General features: G+C 38.4%; 1 protein-coding gene across 1 annotated transcript in view; it reads right to left on the bottom strand.

Moving 5' to 3' along the window:
• Positions 1 to 10189, bottom strand: part of EMX1 (empty spiracles homeobox 1) — a 100472-nt gene extending 90283 nt beyond the window's left edge. Inside the window, exon 1 of the mRNA XM_082257615.1 lies at positions 9664 to 10189. Coding sequence (XP_082113741.1) covers positions 9664 to 10006 — 343 coding nt within the window. The 5' untranslated portion in view covers positions 10007 to 10189. The remainder of the gene's footprint in view (positions 1 to 9663) is intronic.
• Between the last annotated feature and the right edge of the window lie 5506 nt (positions 10190 to 15695).

Below are 15695 nucleotides of genomic sequence, written 5' to 3'. Positions count from 1 at the left end.
CAATTATAGCACTGGTTCTAGTTACCTTATGACCTCAGGACTTAAGTTTATGAATCCTTCCTAATATACAACTCATTCTATCACATGAAATAAAATAAAATAAAATAAATGAGATACTTTTCTAGTCACATTAATGATCAGTTTAGAGAAGAAAACTGAAATAAAAATATTTTTTATTCTGAATGGTAGTGTGTGTAACATTCATAAAACCGAGCAGAACAATTTCCCCCCTCCAGTAATCCCCACTTCCATCCTCCCACTCTTCATCTTCCAATAATCTGGAGCCGGTCCCTTTAATTGCCTCCCATTCAGATTTTTTTTATCATGTCATTTATCATGCGAAATTAAATAAATAAAATAATCTTACACCAATCACGTTTGTTTGTCATTTTATGTAAATGAATCGATTCAATCTTTCTGAAAACCACGAGAAAGCACGGGGCACGGTGGGTCTCAGCGAAATATTTGAAGGCAGGCAAATTTTGTCGCAAACAAAGCGCACCGATTTATTACAAAGCGCAGTGATCCATCCCTACAGGAGGAGAGAACAACCCAACAGAGCCGTGTGGTGTGACCCCGGACCTCAGTGGGGTCAATCAGTCTGGATGGGCTGCCTGAGAATTATTGTATTTATTTGTCCTATCGGTATAAAAGGCAGTGTGTGGTTAGTACAGAAAATTCAGTCGATTTTTTCTTTCTTTCTATTTACTTCTTTATTTTTCTTTCTTTTTTTCCTTCTTTTTTTTGTTCTCTCTCTTTCTTTCTTTCTTTTTTGTCTTTCTCCCTTCTTTCCTTCTTTTTCATTGTTTCTTTTTTTTCCTTTCTTTCTTTCTTCCTCCCTTCTTTATTTCTTTTTCCTTATTTCTTTATTTCTTTCTTTTTTTCCCCATTCTTTCTTTCTTTTTTCCTCCCTTCTTTCTTTCCTTTTCCTTCTTTCTTTCTTTTGTTCTTTCTTTCTGTTTTTTCATTCTTTTTCCCTCCCTTCTTCCCTTCCTTCCCTCCATTTCTTTTTCCTTATTTCTTTATTTCTTTCTTATGTTCTTTCTTTCTTTTTTCATCCTTTCTTTCTTTTTTTCCTCCCTTCTTTCTTTCCTTTTCCTTCTTTATATTTCTTTATTTCTTTCCTTCTTTTTTTTTTTGGTTCTCTCTCTTTCTTTCTTTCTTTTTTGTCTTTCTCCCTTCTTTCTTTCTTTTTCATTCTTTCTTTTTTCCCCCTTTCTTTCTTTCTCTCTCTCTCTGTCTTTCTTTCTTCCTCCCTTCTTTATTTATTTTTCCTTATTTCTTTATTTCTTTCTTTTGTTCTTTCTTTCTTTTTTTTTCCATTCTTTCTTTCTTTTTTCCTCCCTTCTGTCTTTCTTTTTTTTCTCTTTCTCTCTCTTTCTTTCTTTCTTTCCTTTTTTTCTTCCTCCCTTCTTTCTTTCTTTCTTTCTTTCTTTCTTTCTTTCTTTCTTTCTCTTTCTTTCTTTCTTTCTTTCTTTCTTTCTTTCTTTCTTTCTTTCTTTCTTTCTTTCTTTCTTTCTTTCTTCTGTAGTCCAATGTCTGAATTACCTACCCAATTATTTAACTGTGTTGCATATTTGTATCGTTTTCACCTTTTTAAAATGCTGCTAGTTAATTGAACGTACCAGTTTGTGTTGTATTTATGCTATTTGTTGTATGTTTTTATACATACACACACAATATATATATATATATATATATATATATATATATATATATATATATATATATATATATATATAGTTTTTTAATTATTATTATTATTAAGATCGCAAACGTCTGATTTATTTATTTATTGTGTTTGTTTGTTTGTATGTATGTTGTTGTTGTTTTTGGGTGTTTATTTATTTTTATTTATTTATTTATTTATTTTGCACCACAACAGTACTGAAGAAAAGTCTCTTCTGTATTGAATATATTTGATAACAGAAAGAAATGAAGAGCTTAGCGGGTGGACAGGAGCTATATCAGGAGGAAAACTGTTGCTCTTTGACAACCTCCTGAAATGTCAGACTGACAACCTTCATCTAGAAATAATCGAAAAACTTCTATAGATGGCAGATCAGCATTTATAATTCTTATTCCCCGTGTATGATTGTCCTGGCAGACATGACTGGTCCTCAGAGGCGAGGTATTGTGTCAGATGTATACACAGATCAGTAATGTCCCTGGAAATAATTATGACAGATAACATCCACCTGTATAGTAAGTATATGGAGAATACAGATGTAGGTTGTAGTTATCTGTGTTGTACATCCAGCACAGTGCAGTGTGTACTGGTGACAGGTGGATGTGTCTATCTGCTGTGTGCTGTAGTCAGTGCAGAAGAGTGTCTGAGTATATTAGAATATTAATGTATACAGGAAACATAGGATACCAACAGAGAATGTCAAAGACTCCTTTACAGACACACCAACAAACTGCAGTATAAGTAAATGCATAATATAAATCTCTCTCTCTCTCTCTCTCTCTCTCTCCTTACATCTCTATTTCCTTCTCTCTCTCTCTCTCTCTCTCTCTCTCTCTCTCTCTCTCTCTCTCTCTCCTTACATCTCTATTTCCTTCTCTCTCTCTCTCTCTCTCTCTCTCTCTCTCTCTCTCTCTCTCTCTCTCTCTCTCTCTCTCTCTCTCTCTCTCTCTCTCTCTCTCCTTACATCTCTATTTCCTCTCTCTCTCTCTCTCTCTCTCTCTCTCTCTCTCTCTCTCTCTCTCTCTCTCTCTCTCTCTCTCTCCTTACATCTCTCTTTCCTTCTTTCTCTCTCTCTCTCTCTCTCTCTCTCTCTCACACATGCTTCGAGCATTTAACATTTTATAGTACTTTCGTTCATAAAAGGCGCATATAAATATGGCTTTAGTATATTATAGTTTGCTACAGTGTAGAATAGATAAGTATAGTACATAGTATATAGTACATGTAGCACGTATTTTTAGATTTGCTGTGCACATTGACTCTCTAGTCTAGAGTATCCTTGCACCATGGTCTGTGGCTGTAGCATTATATTTGATTATACGTGGTCTGTAGAAATAAGAGTATATAACAGTATGTAATGGTGAATATAGAATATACAGTATAAAGAAAATATAGTGTGTAATGGTAAGTGCAAAGCATATAGTATATAATAGTACATGTACAGTATATAGCATGTAATTGCGACTATGCAAAGGACAGTATATAACAGTGAGTGTACAATAGAGAGGATGTAATGATGAGTGTACAGTATATAGCATGTATTGGTGACTGTACAATATACATTATGTCACGGTCCGTGCACAGTATGTAATGGTGAGTGTACTATATAGTATGTAATTATGAGTTTACAATATATACTATGTAATTGGGAGTGTATAGTATATAGTATATAATAGTGAGCATACAGTATGTAATGATAAGTGTACAGTATATAGTAATGGTGAGTGTACAATATACAGTATGTAATATTGAGTTTACAGTTTATAGTATATAATGGTAAGTGTATAATATTCAGCATGTAATAATGAGTGTACAGTATATAGTACATCATGGTGAGTGTATAATATACAGAATGTAATAATAAGTGCACAGTATATAGTATATAATGGCGAGTGTATAATATACAGTATGTAATAATAAGTGCACAGTATATAGTATATAATGGCGAGTGTATAATATACAGTATGTAATAATAAGTGCACAGTATATGATGGTGAGTGTATAATATACAGTATGTAATAATAATAAGTGCACAGTATATAGTATATAATGGTGAGTGTATAATATACATTTTGTAATAATGAGTGTACAGCATATAATATATAATAGTGAGTATACAGTACACAGTATGCATTGGTGATTATGCAGTATACAATATATAATGGTGAGTGTACAATGTACAATATATAATCGTGGGTGAGCAGTATATACTACGTAAAAGTGAGTGTACAGTATATGGTATATAATGGTGAGTGTAAGGTAATTAGTATATAATGGTGAGTGTACAATATACAATATATAATGGGTAGTTTACAGTATACAATATATACATGTGAGTGTATACAATATAAAGCAGGTAATGGTGAGCCTACACTATATAGTATGTAATGGTGAACGTGCATTGTACAATATACTGTATGTTGTAGTGAATGTATAATATATAGTATGTAATAGTGAATAGGATAGTGGATCCAATGGATATGGCAATATGTAAATAAAGGAGGATATGTAAACAGATCTATCTATCCTGTTCCACTATAGGACTGTATATTGATTACATGCAGTGTATAGAAATAGTCGCTGCAGTATAAATAACTGTATATGCACATGTGAACACATATCATTTTGAAGTCCTGGGAAAGTCCCTCTAACTGTGAAGGCAGCCATGGGGGGTACAGGAGGGCAGAGGGATCTGAGCCATATCCAGTATAGAGGAACTGGTGAGCAGCCAATGGAACAAGGAGAACCGTTTTCAGGGACAATTCACTTTCCTAAACTGGGACAGATAAAAAGAGGGGGGTCCTGAGGGCAGCCATCAGTGCATAGATACCCATACTATATTCATAATGTACATACAGCAATACGTGAACACGTTGGTGCCCCTTTGCTGTAATATGGAACATCATAGCAAGAGTAAAAGTGTATATAAAGAATTCTGTAATGTTCTGGGAGACAGAAGAGTATATAATGATTACACTGCTTGGATACATACATATAGGAGTGTGATAATAATAGAGTGAATATAACTAGGACTACTGTATATCGCTAGAAAATGGTTATCAGACTGGGAAGTCCTTCTATTTAACAGGAGATATGGAGATATGGGATACAGGCACACAGATTGAACCTTTGTGACATATATACAATACAGGGCACAGTGAATCTCTGCATATCACAAAAAAAGTATGAATCACTGTAAAAAAAAATATATATATATATATAGATATAGATATAGATAGATAGATGAGACATAGATCATAGAAAAGATATACACAGACACAGGCTGAAAGACTGTACATCACAGAGATAGATACATGAATGCATAGGTTACAATAAATCTCACAGAAATAAAAAATATATATAAAGTGACAACTGTCACTTTCACCATGCTGGCGTTGAATCTTTGTCATTTAAAACACATGGACCAGAAAAATTCCCCTGCATTGAATGTTTGGTGAATGTCAGATTGGCTGCTTTATAAATATGCCCCCATAGATATATTGGATACATATTGTACAGTGTGTGTCAATGTAATTATATAATGAGTTCTAATATATACAATTGCAAGATAAACAATACATAGAAGCTAGTTGACATAGGTATTTCAGCAGACTTTAACGATTTATCATTATGAAAAAAAAAAAAAAATATATATATATATATATATATATATATATATATATATATATATATATATATATATATATATATATATATATATATATATCAGATTGATTGATGTACCAGTTCTGCTGGTGTAGTCTATACTGAACACCAAAGTTCAACAATGCAGCAAATATTAGTCAATACAGCTATATATGTATATTTCTATAGAGGGAATAAAAAATAGTTTATGTGTTCTGGTAGATATAGGAATAGCAAAGAGTAGCGAATCTTAGACATAATAGCTATATATAGTAATTATCGGTATGGGGCTGAGTGGTTTGTGCGAATGTGAATGTGAAAAAAAGAAATACTTCCACATATTGTGCCAGCTTCCATTATATATATATATATATATATATATATATACACAATGCATAATATTATGAATACTATGCATAATAAAGATTCACTATAAGCTATATATGAGAAAATGTATCTACATATTTGTTTTGTTTCAGCTTTCATTATATTAATTTATCAAAGTGCATAAGGTGTATAAACAAAAATCTATCTGTACACATTTGTCAGCTTTAGCAGTATATAATATAGGGAGTGAGCAGTTTGTGGGGCTCTATCAGTTGTATAGCTGAAATCATAAATCTAGCAGCTTCTAGTAATTATTGTAATTTGCGGGTCATTATAAGCTGTACTGGAAAAAAAAAAAAATATATGTTTACATGAAGTTGGCTTTTTGCAGTAAAATCATCATATCATCATGTGTTGTATTCTGTAGGTCGAAAGTGCAGAGGAGTAAATATTTTTTAAAAAGATGTATAGATAGATGTATATATGTATATATATATAATTTTAATGATGATATAATTACTAGTAGCTGCACGATGTTTAGTAGTTATATTTCATGACAGCTAGCATACTAATTCAAAACAGCTATTATATTATATATGCTATATATATATATATATATATATATATATATATATATATATATATATATATATATATATATATATATATATGCTATATATATAAATATATATTTCTGGCTGCTTATGTAAATATCAGTACATGATGAAGGTAGGGGAGTTTGTAGGTCACCATAAGCTATATATGAAAAAATAAAGAAATACTTACAGTTTGTCAGTTTCTGTTATATATAATATTGTAAAATATAGACATATTTCATATAAGACTATAAACCATACAGGTGAAAACAAAAACCCATCTACATAAATCTGGCAGCTTATAGTAATTCAGTATATAGTGAAGGCAGAGGGGTTTGTGGGTTACCATAAGCTGTGAATGAAAGCAAATAGCTACGTAATTCTGGCAGATTCTACTATAATATAGACATGTGGTTTATATGAGACTTTATTCTGCATAGGAGAAAACATAAACTTATCTTCATATATCTTAGCAGCTTTGATATCAGTATATAATTTAGACAGTAGGTAGTTTGTGGGTCTCTCTCAGGAGGAAATATAACTACATCCGTTTGGCAGCTTCTAGTAGATACAACAGTATATATTGAGTTTGTGGGTCACTATAAGCTATAAAGTAGAAATATAACTAGAGCTACATAAATGTGGCAGCTTCTAGTAGATATAACAGTATATAATGGAGTTTGTGGGTCACTCTATGTAAAGTATAATATAACTCAGTGGCAGCTTTAATACAAATATCAGAATAAAATTAGATAATAGTTCTGATGGGTCTCTCTAAGCTGTAGAGAAGTAAATATAACTATATATACATGTGTCAGGTTCTGGTAATTATAGCAGTATAAATAACAGCCTCTCTTTAACCTTTTACCACAGAGAAACCTTAAAAATAGTTTCCAGGTCTCAGGGATCCCCACTACAATTATCAGACCATACTGCTCATGTGTGATCAGTAGGTTGTTAAGGGGTTTTAGATAAAACAATGGGGGCCCTTTATCATAAAATGAATAATAAAGACCAAAAAAAGAATTAGTAACAATTGTAGTGTCTCTTACATAGGTGGTCAATAGGCAGAAGATCGATCTACCAATGTCTTCATCTCAAGGATCCCCTATAAATCTATGAAGGAACCCTGGTTGGGAAAAGCTGATCTATTCTTGTAGGGTCTCCTACATTGATGATCAGTGGGCAAGGGGTCAATCTGCCAATCAGTAGGTTGTAGACAGTTTTAAATAAAAAATAATGAAGAACCCCACATTATCAGAACTACTGCTCTTCGTAGATCAGTGTGATCACTAGGTTGTAGAGAATTTTAAAGGAGGGGTATAGAATGGGTTTGCTAAATAATCATAACATGAAACAAATAATAATGTCCAGAAAAGAATTAGTGAAAACCCTAGTGTCTCCTACATTTGTGGTCGGTAGGCAGGGGATTAATCTGCCAATGTTCTCCTCTCAGGGAACCCCAGAAACCTCTGGTGGTTGAGAAAGGCTGGTATAGTTTAAGGTCACTCTATAGCATGACATATAGCTATATTTACATACATGTAGCAAGTTATGGTAATTATAGCAGCATATAAAATAAGGTTCTCAACCTTTTAACCACAGAGGAACCCTATCATTTCAGGTCTCAGGGAACCCCATAATTATCAGACCAGCTTCTCATGGTACATTAGTGTGTCAGAAGATTATTCAGTTTTAAATACAAAAAATAAAAAAAATGAGGGTTCCTTATAATGATAAATGAAAGGAGTAACGCTGGCCATAAAAGAAAATTGTCCTCTTACATTGGTGGCCAGAAGGCAGGAGATCAATCTACCATGGTTCTCTTTTCAAGGAACCTCCAGAAACCTCTGGAGGAACCCTGGCTGAGAAGTTCTGGTATACAATGGAGTTTGTGGACCACTATACTTTGTATAGGAGAAAATATAACCATCTACATGTGGCTGCATTAATAGAGGTATCAGAATGTAGACAATGAGTCTGTGAGTGTCAAAGATAAAATGTAAATTTGGTAGGTTTTGGTAATTCTAGCAATATGTAATGGACCATGGGTCATAATAAACTCTATAGAAAAAAATATAACCAGGTTCTGGTAATTCTAGCGCATATAATAGACTATGTGGGTCAATATAAGCCCTACAGAAGAACATATAACCCGGTTCTGGTAATTCTAGCAGTGTATAATGGACTATGTGGGTCATTATAAGCTCATAGAAGAAAATATAACATAAATGTGTCAAGTTCTGGTAATTCCAGCAGTATATAATGGACTGGTCCATTATAGCTCTATAGAAGAAAATAGAACATACATGTGGTAGGTTCTGGTCACTCTAGCAGACTATGTGGGTCAAGCTCTAAGAAAATATAACATAATTATAGTAGGTTCTGGTAATTCTAGCAGTATATAGTGGAGTTTGTGGGTCACTGTAAGCTCTATAGGAGAAAATATAACATAAGTGTCATGGTTCTGGTAATCCTAGTTTCTAGCAGTATATAATGAAGTTTGTCGGTCCTTGTAAGTCCTATAGAAGAAAATATAACATAAATGTGTCAGGTTCTGGTAATTCTAGCAGTATATAATGAAGTTTGTCGGTCACTATAGGTTCTATAGAAGAAAATATAACATAAATATAGTAGGTTCTGTTAATTCTAGCAGTATATAATGAAGTTTGTCGGTCACTATAGGTTCTATAGAAGAAAATATAACATAAATATAGTAGGTTCTGGTAATTCTAGCAGTATATAATAAAGTTTGTCGGTCACTATAGGTTCTATAGAAGAAAATATAACATAATTATAGTAGGTTCTGGTAATTCTAGCAGTATATAGTGGAGTTTGTGGGTCACTGTAAGCTCTATAGAAGAAAATATAACATAAATGTGTCATGGTTCTGGTAATTCTAGCAGTATATAATAAAGTTTGTCGGTCACTATAGGTTCTATAGAAGAAAATAAAATATAAATATAGTAGGTTCTGGTAATTCTAGCAGTATATGAAGTTTGTCGGTCACTATAGGTTCTATAGAAGAAAATAAAATATAAATATAGTAGGTTCTGGTAATTCTAGCAGTATATAATAAAGTTTGTCGGTCCTTATATGCTCTATAGAAGAAAATATAACATCCACATAGTAGGTTCTGGTAATTCCAGCAGTATATAATGAAGTTTAAGGGTCAGTATAAGCTGTACAGGAGGAAATGTGAACACATCTATTTGTTTCTATTTGTTCTATCAGTGCCTAGCACTGTAGGGTGAGAGTCGGGGGTGAAAGTCGCCCATAATCAGAGGACACACTCACAGCTCAGCCAGTGCCAGTTGCAGGCAATCCATGCACAATGCCAGGTACAGACAATCCATGCACAATGCCAGTTGCAGACAATCCATGCACAATGCCAGTTGGGCTTACCTTGGAACCTGTGGCCGAAGAACCTGTTCCTCAGCACCCAGGGGTAGAAGTTGAGGGGGTCCCTGTGTTGGGCTCCAAAGAAGGAATGGGGGTGCTGTAGATGCTGGTGGGGGTGCACAGTCAGGGAAGGGTGGCTGACAGCCTCTGGGAAGACCAGTTCAGGGTTGGGGTACAGGGATCTGCCGGCTGGGTTGGGGAAGCCAGTGACAAAGGCTTCAGTGGTGGAGGTGGGGTAGGATAGGGCGGTAGGTCGGAGGGGCTCCTCTGGGCTCAGGTGTTGCTGGTTGTCCTTGGCCACTAAGGACTCAATGGTGAAGCAGCGCTTGCCTGCTGGCTGGAACATGGTGTTGCTGGGGCACACTGGCCTTCTTCTCCTTCTTTCTTCTGCCCCCCCTGGCACAAGGGCTAAGGCTCAGCTCTGGCTCCCTGCTCCATGCACCTGGGGATCCTGCTGGATGGGGAGGGAGGGGGGAGTCACCAGATCCTCACCTGCTCTCTGGCTGCCCCTTACCTGAACACTACCAACTGATCTGAGAGGCAGAGGAGGGCTGCAAGGCGTCTGGGTGACTGCTGCCCCGCCCACTTCATGAATTATGCATGACCTGGGGGCCCAGCCTCCCTCAAAATTAACCCTTTGCAGGATGGATGCGGTGCTCTTATCATGTGCTGCAAGAGGGGGCCATCCATCTGACCCCCCCAGCCTGCTGCAGATCTGTAAATACCCTGATATAATATCCCCCCCTCTTCCCTAATCCACCCCCACCTCAGTGTACCCAGGGGGTTGCTGGGGGGCTCTTTCTACTTGTTTGTGCTATTTATTATAAAGGAAAATGTAAGCATGGAAGGAACTGAGCTGATTGGGGGGAGGGGGTGTCCAGGCTCTTGAAGTTTTTGCTGTGCTCTTCGCTGAGACTCATAGAAGGAATTCTGTACAATGCAGTGTGATAGGAGGGGGCCCGACAATAAGATCGACCGGGTCCTACACGAAGTCAGCTGTGTACAGTGGGGTGCAGGCAGAGGCTATACTGTACAGTGGGGTGCAGGCAGAGGTCACTGTACAGTGGGGTGCAGGCAGAGGCTATACTGTACAGTGGGGTGCAGGCAGAGGTCACTGTACAGTGGGGTGCAGGCAGAAGTCCCTGTACAGTGAGGTGCAGGCAGAGGTTACTGTGTACAGTGGGGTGCAGGCAGAGGCTACTGTACAGTGAGGTGCAAGCAGTGGTTACTGTACAGTGGGGTGCAGTCAGAGGTCACTGTACAGTGGGGTGCAGGCAGAGGTTACTGTACAGTGAGATGCAAGCAGAGGTTACTGTACAGTGTGGTGCATGCAGAGGTTACTGTACAGTGGGGTGCAGTCAATTCACATTGTACAGTCTAGTACTGTTAGTGATCTGTGTATAGTGGGGTACAGTCAGAGATCAGTGTGCAGAAGGGTGCAGTCAGAGATCATTGTAGAGTGGGGTGCAGTCAGAGGTCATTGTACAGTGGGGTGCAGTCAGAGGTCAATGTACAGTGGGGTGCAGTCAGTGATTATTGTATAGTCTAGTGCTGTTAATGATCTGTGTAGTGGGGTGCAGTCAAAGGTCAGTGTACAGTGGGGAGCAGTCAGAGGTCAGTGTACAGTGAGGTGCAGTCAGAGGTCAGTGTGCAGTGGAGTGCATTCAGTGAATAGTGTAGATGGGGTACAGTCAGAGGTCAATGCATAGTGGGGTGCAGACAGAGGTTAATGTATAGTGGGGTGCAGTCAGAGGTCAATGTACAGTGGGGTTCGGTCAGAGGTCAATGTACAGTGGGGTTTGGTCAGAGGTCAATGTACAGGGGGGTGCAGTCAGAGGTCAATGTACAGTGGGGTTCAGTCATTGCGCATTGTACAGTCTGGTGCTGTTTGTGATCTGTGTATAGTGGGGTGCAGTCAGAGGTTAGTGTGCAGAATGGGTGTAGTCAGAGGTCAATGTACAGTGGAGTGCAGTCACAGGTCATTGTACAGTGGGGTACAGTCAGAGGTCAGTCTGCAGTAGGGTGCAGTCAGAGGTCAATGGACAGTGGGGTGCAGTCAGAGGCCACTAGACAATGTGATGTGGTCAAAGGTCAATGTGTAGTGGGGGTGCAGTCAGATGTCAAAGTATAGTGGGGTGCAGTCAGAGGTCAGTGTGCAGTGGAGTGCATTTAGTGATTAGTGTAGGATGGGGTACAGTCAGTACTCAGGGTAAAGTGACATGTACTTGTGTACAATGGGGTGCAGTTAGTGTAGGGTGGGGTGCAGTCAGTGCTCAGTGTACAGTGAGGTACAGTCAGTGTAGGGTGGGGTGCAGTCAGTGCTCAGTGTACAGTGGGGTACAGTCATTGAGGTGAGTGGGGTGCACTGTTCAGTGTACCGTAAGGTGTAGTCAGTGTACAGTGGGGTGCAGTGAGTGTAGAGTGGGGTTCAGTCAGTGCTCAGTGTACAGTGGAGTACAGTCATTGAGGTGAGTGGGGTGTACTGCAGGGTGAAGTCAGTGTACAGTGGGGTGCAGTGAGTGTAGAGTGGGGTTCAGTCAGTGCTCAGTGTACAGTGGAGTACAGTCATTGAGGTGAGTAGGGTGCACTGTTCAGTGTACTGCAGGGTGAAGTCAGTGTACTATGGGGTCAGTCTGTATAAAGTGGGGTGCAGTGTAAAGTGAAATGCAGTCAGTGTACAGTGGAGTGAATTCAGTATACAGAGGGGTGCAAAGCTAAACGTAGTGAGGGGGTGCAGTGAGTGTAGAGTGGGGATGAGTTTGTGTAGAGTGGGGCTCAGTCGGAGTAAGTTGAGGCGCAGTCCTCTGTTGCAGTGGCATCCATTGTCAGGCTGGCTGGCTGCTTGGCAGGGGTTAGTGTCCAGTAATTAGCAGAGTTGATGTAACCCCTGTGGAGGGGGCAGTTCTCTCACCTCCTCTACAAAGAGTCTATTTTCCACTCCAGTAAGCTGCAATGCCCCAGTGACTGTGATGTCCCAGGCAGCTTTGTGTCAGGAACTGAGAGGGGGGATCAAGTAATGTGGGAGGAGGAGGAGGCAATAATGTGTCACTTATCTCTCCTACTCCCTTCCATTCGCCAGGCATGTGTGTGTAATAATAGTTACTATGATTTTCATTATTATTGGTATTATTATTATTATACCTATGTACAATATATATATATATATATATATATATATATATATATATATATATATATATATATATATATAGCTCTGGCAGAAAAAAAAATAACTGAACCAGTTACATCAGTCTCTGCCATAGATTAAAGTTTATGGACATTTTATCATTTCAGGCCAGCGGTGGAAACTCATACTTGACTCCATGCTTATCATCACTTTTCTCTGGAGCTCTATAGAAGAAGACCTTCTCAATGGGTTATATTCACCATTAAATAGCCAACATTGGAAGCCAGCAGCTGTGATTTTATAAGCAGCATTAGCAATCAGTGGTGACATAGGGGACATTCAGCAGGACAATGTCAGCGGGGAATGGCAGGTTCACATTCTGAGGTCCTCTCCTGGAAGGGCTGAGGCAAGGCTGGTGTCACTGACCACCTATTTTGAAAATGCTGCTTTCCTGGCTGTCACGCTGAGTCGCTGACCTAGTACAATCATGTAGTGTTTGCTGTCAGAACTCCTGATCTGCTCTATTGTTTTTAATCAAAGATGCAAAATGTATGGGAACCAAAAGATCAGCATGATAGCCATGCCACTTGCATTTAAAAAAAGTATAAGGCCTCAAAAGGCGGCTACATAATTGTCCCAGTACAGAAAAAGACCTTTTGATAATAGATTTAGTGTTAGTTAACATAGCATATAACACCATCACTAGTAATAGTTACCATAGAAGTAATATTACTAGCAGTAGTAGCAGGAAACATGGGCGTCCGCAGAACTTTTTTCAAGGGGGGGCATCATGTTAAGGTCACACATGCTCCGCCCCTTTTTGCCCCCCATAGATTCCCCTTTAGAGCAGACCAGGGTCCCCCATAGATCCCCTTTAGAGCAGGGTCCCCCACAGATCCCCCTTTAGGGCAGGGTCCCCATAGATTCCCCTCTTAGAGCAGGCCAGGAAATGTCCAGGGGGGGGGGCACTGCCCCCCCCCGCCTCACCCATGGCAGGAAGTAGTTGAAGTCATAGGAGTAGTAGAAGCAGGGCCGGCACAGGGGGTGGGCGAGAGGGACGGCTGCCCTGGGCACGATGGTTTCTTGTAGGGATGAGGGTGCCTTCCTTCTATTACAAGGCTGACAGGAGTAGTGAAAGCGGCAGTGATTTTGACAAGCTAGTGACTGTTGGGCGTAGGATTCCTTAAGCTGGCACATCATTACTGGAGGAGGGGGTGCATAGTTTGGCATTTTTGCCCGGGGTGCTAGAGGACCTTGTCCCGGCATTGAGTAGAAGAATTGGATGTAGTCGTAGTAATAGAAATACCATTGGCCGCACTCATAGACAATAAGCAGTAACAGTCAATGTCACATTAGTACTAGTGGTTGTAGTTATATTAGTACCCTTATTTGAAGCTGTCTGAGCAAAAGGATCAGCATAACAGCCAGGCCACTAGCATTTTCAAAAAGTCCCTCAACCTTAGGCTGCATGTCTCAGAACAATATTTTTTAAACACCATCATAATAGTAGTAGCAATAGTATTAGTTGTCATAGTAGTGGTGGTAGACAATATTATAGCATCACTAGTAATAGTTTTTGCAGTAATAATATTATTAGCAGTAGTAGCAGGAACATAAGTAGTGGTTATAGTAGTAGTAGTGTTGGTAGAATTAGCAGCAGTAGTAGTCATAATAATGTTAATAGTATTATTGTTCATTTTAATAGTACTAGAATTAGTAATAGTATTAGTAGTTGTTGTCATAGTAGTAATATTAGAAGTAATAACGGCGGTGATAGCAGTAGCAGTAGTAATAACACAGTATAGGTCCTAACTTTAGTAGTAGTACTTGCCATAGTAAGATTAATAAAATTTGTAGTAGAAGTAGTCATTTTAGCAGAAATAATTTTAGTAGCAGTAGTAGCAGGAATATTAGTATTACTCATAGTAGACATACTAGTAGTGGAATTAGTAGTCATAGTAATAATATTACTCATAGTAGATATACTAGTAGTGGAATTAGTAGTCATAATAATAATATTAGCAGTAACAAGAGAAGTCGTTATACTGGCACTAATAATATTAGTAGTAGTAGTAGTAGTAGGGGAACTAACAGTAGTAATAATAGAAGTAGCAATAGTAACAGTAAAAGCAATAGCAGTATTAGTAACACTATTAATTGTAGTAATAGAATAATACTGCTACTAATATTGCTGTAGTAATAATAATTGCAGGGGTATTAGCAGTAGTCATGGTCAAGGTAGTAGTACTAGAATTAGTAATAGCAGTAAAATTAGTAGTAGTACTAGCAGTGGTAATAGTATAAAGCACTGATATGTTGTGCAGTGCTTTGCAGAGAGCATTGATTGAACCAGTCACATTGGCATTTTACACACAATGCCCCTATTACAGTGTGATGTATACTGGACACAGAGCCGCTGACATGGGGGGACCACCAGTCCTCCTGTAGGGGGCTGGGGCACAAAGGGGGGCCCCAACAGCACAGGGAATTGGTGCGATCGGGCGGAGGGGCAATTACAGGAGGAAGCCCTGTGCGGCTCTCTGCAGCAGCTGAAAGCCAGTTTTCCCCCCTCCTGCCAGCTTTCACCTGCTGAAGGGAGAGACACAGACACAGGGCTTCCTTCCTGTAAATGCTTCCCCAACACCGATCCCCCCTCCCTGTTCTGCCTGCTTCTGACTCCCCTTTCCTGTGTGCACCCCTTTCACTGTGCTCCCCCCCACCACCACCGTATCGCTGCTAGCTTCCCTGTCCTGTAAAAATTGTAAAAAATTATAAAATGAAATAATTGTAAACATTTTTAACATTTAAAAAAATAACATACATTTTTTTAAAATAATGTAAAATACTATTAAAAAAGGGCTAATTCTCACGGGTTCTCTGTTATGTTTGTGTCCTCTAATAATGATTT

The sequence above is a fragment of the Pelophylax lessonae genome, assembly GCF_965119305.1.
Source record: "Pelophylax lessonae genome assembly, chromosome: 1".
NCBI lineage: Eukaryota > Metazoa > Chordata > Amphibia > Anura > Ranidae > Pelophylax > Pelophylax lessonae.
The sequence above is the reverse complement of the archived record's forward strand: the minus strand, read 5'-3'. Positions and strand labels throughout refer to the sequence as shown.